General features: G+C 39.5%; 1 protein-coding gene across 1 annotated transcript in view; it reads right to left on the reverse strand.

The window, feature by feature from the left end:
* Nucleotides 1-837, reverse strand: part of AATF (apoptosis antagonizing transcription factor) — a 139920-nt gene that overhangs the window by 26549 nt on the left and 112534 nt on the right. Inside the window, exon 11 of the mRNA XM_006833627.1 lies at nucleotides 600-671. Coding sequence (XP_006833690.1) covers nucleotides 600-671 — 72 coding nt within the window. The remainder of the gene's footprint in view (nucleotides 1-599; nucleotides 672-837) is intronic.

The raw sequence follows: 837 nt of genomic DNA on the forward strand, positions 1-837 counted from the left end.
TGGTAGCATCAGTGGGCTCATGTGTGGCAACAATTGTGGGGTTGGCTCAGGATTGGGTAGTGATTCGTTCTGTTGTGCACAGTCTCACTATAAGTTGGTACTGACTTGACAGTATCTAACAACAACAGCAACAAACAGTCACAGTCATTTTCAAACCATTCTTCTGATACATTGCTATTGTTAAGTGCCATCGAGTCAATTCCGAATCATAACGACCCTGTATAGGGTTTCTGTGGAGTGGCCCATGAGTTTGAACTGCTGACCTTGTGGTCAAACACACCTTGAGGTCCAGTCTAGGGTTTATCCTCCAGCGCCACAGACACTTTTTGAAAAAGAGCAAAACAACAAAAATAAGCAAAAAACTTAGCAACATGGCACTGAAATTTAAGGAAATTTTTGGTTAGGTTGGTACAGTAATTATGACAATGAAAAGTTGTAACACAGGCTCTTTGCTGGTATTACACTGTTATCATTGCTTTGATACCAATGACAAATAGTAAACTGATAAGAGAAAAATGGAGAGGGTTACAGGCTGTAGAACAGGTCAATATCAGATTGTCATGAAGTCATTTGAGATATATAATTAATCCATTACTCACCTGGCATCATCATTCATTGTAGTATGGTCAATAGGTGCCATGAAGCTCAGCAGCTTGCTAAGGACATGAAACCTAAATAAAGCAGGAAAGAAACAGGCAGCAACATTAGTAACTATTAACCTAGAAAAAGAAACACAATCTATGAGCTCAAAAACTCCAGAAGGGATCACAGAACATTAGGCTCCAGAGTAGATTAGGGGACAATACATAGACACTTACAGCTCACAAATAGACTTCC

This window comes from Chrysochloris asiatica, unplaced genomic scaffold (assembly GCF_000296735.1).
Source record: "Chrysochloris asiatica unplaced genomic scaffold, ChrAsi1.0 scaffold00007, whole genome shotgun sequence".
Classification (NCBI taxonomy): domain Eukaryota; kingdom Metazoa; phylum Chordata; class Mammalia; order Afrosoricida; family Chrysochloridae; genus Chrysochloris; species Chrysochloris asiatica.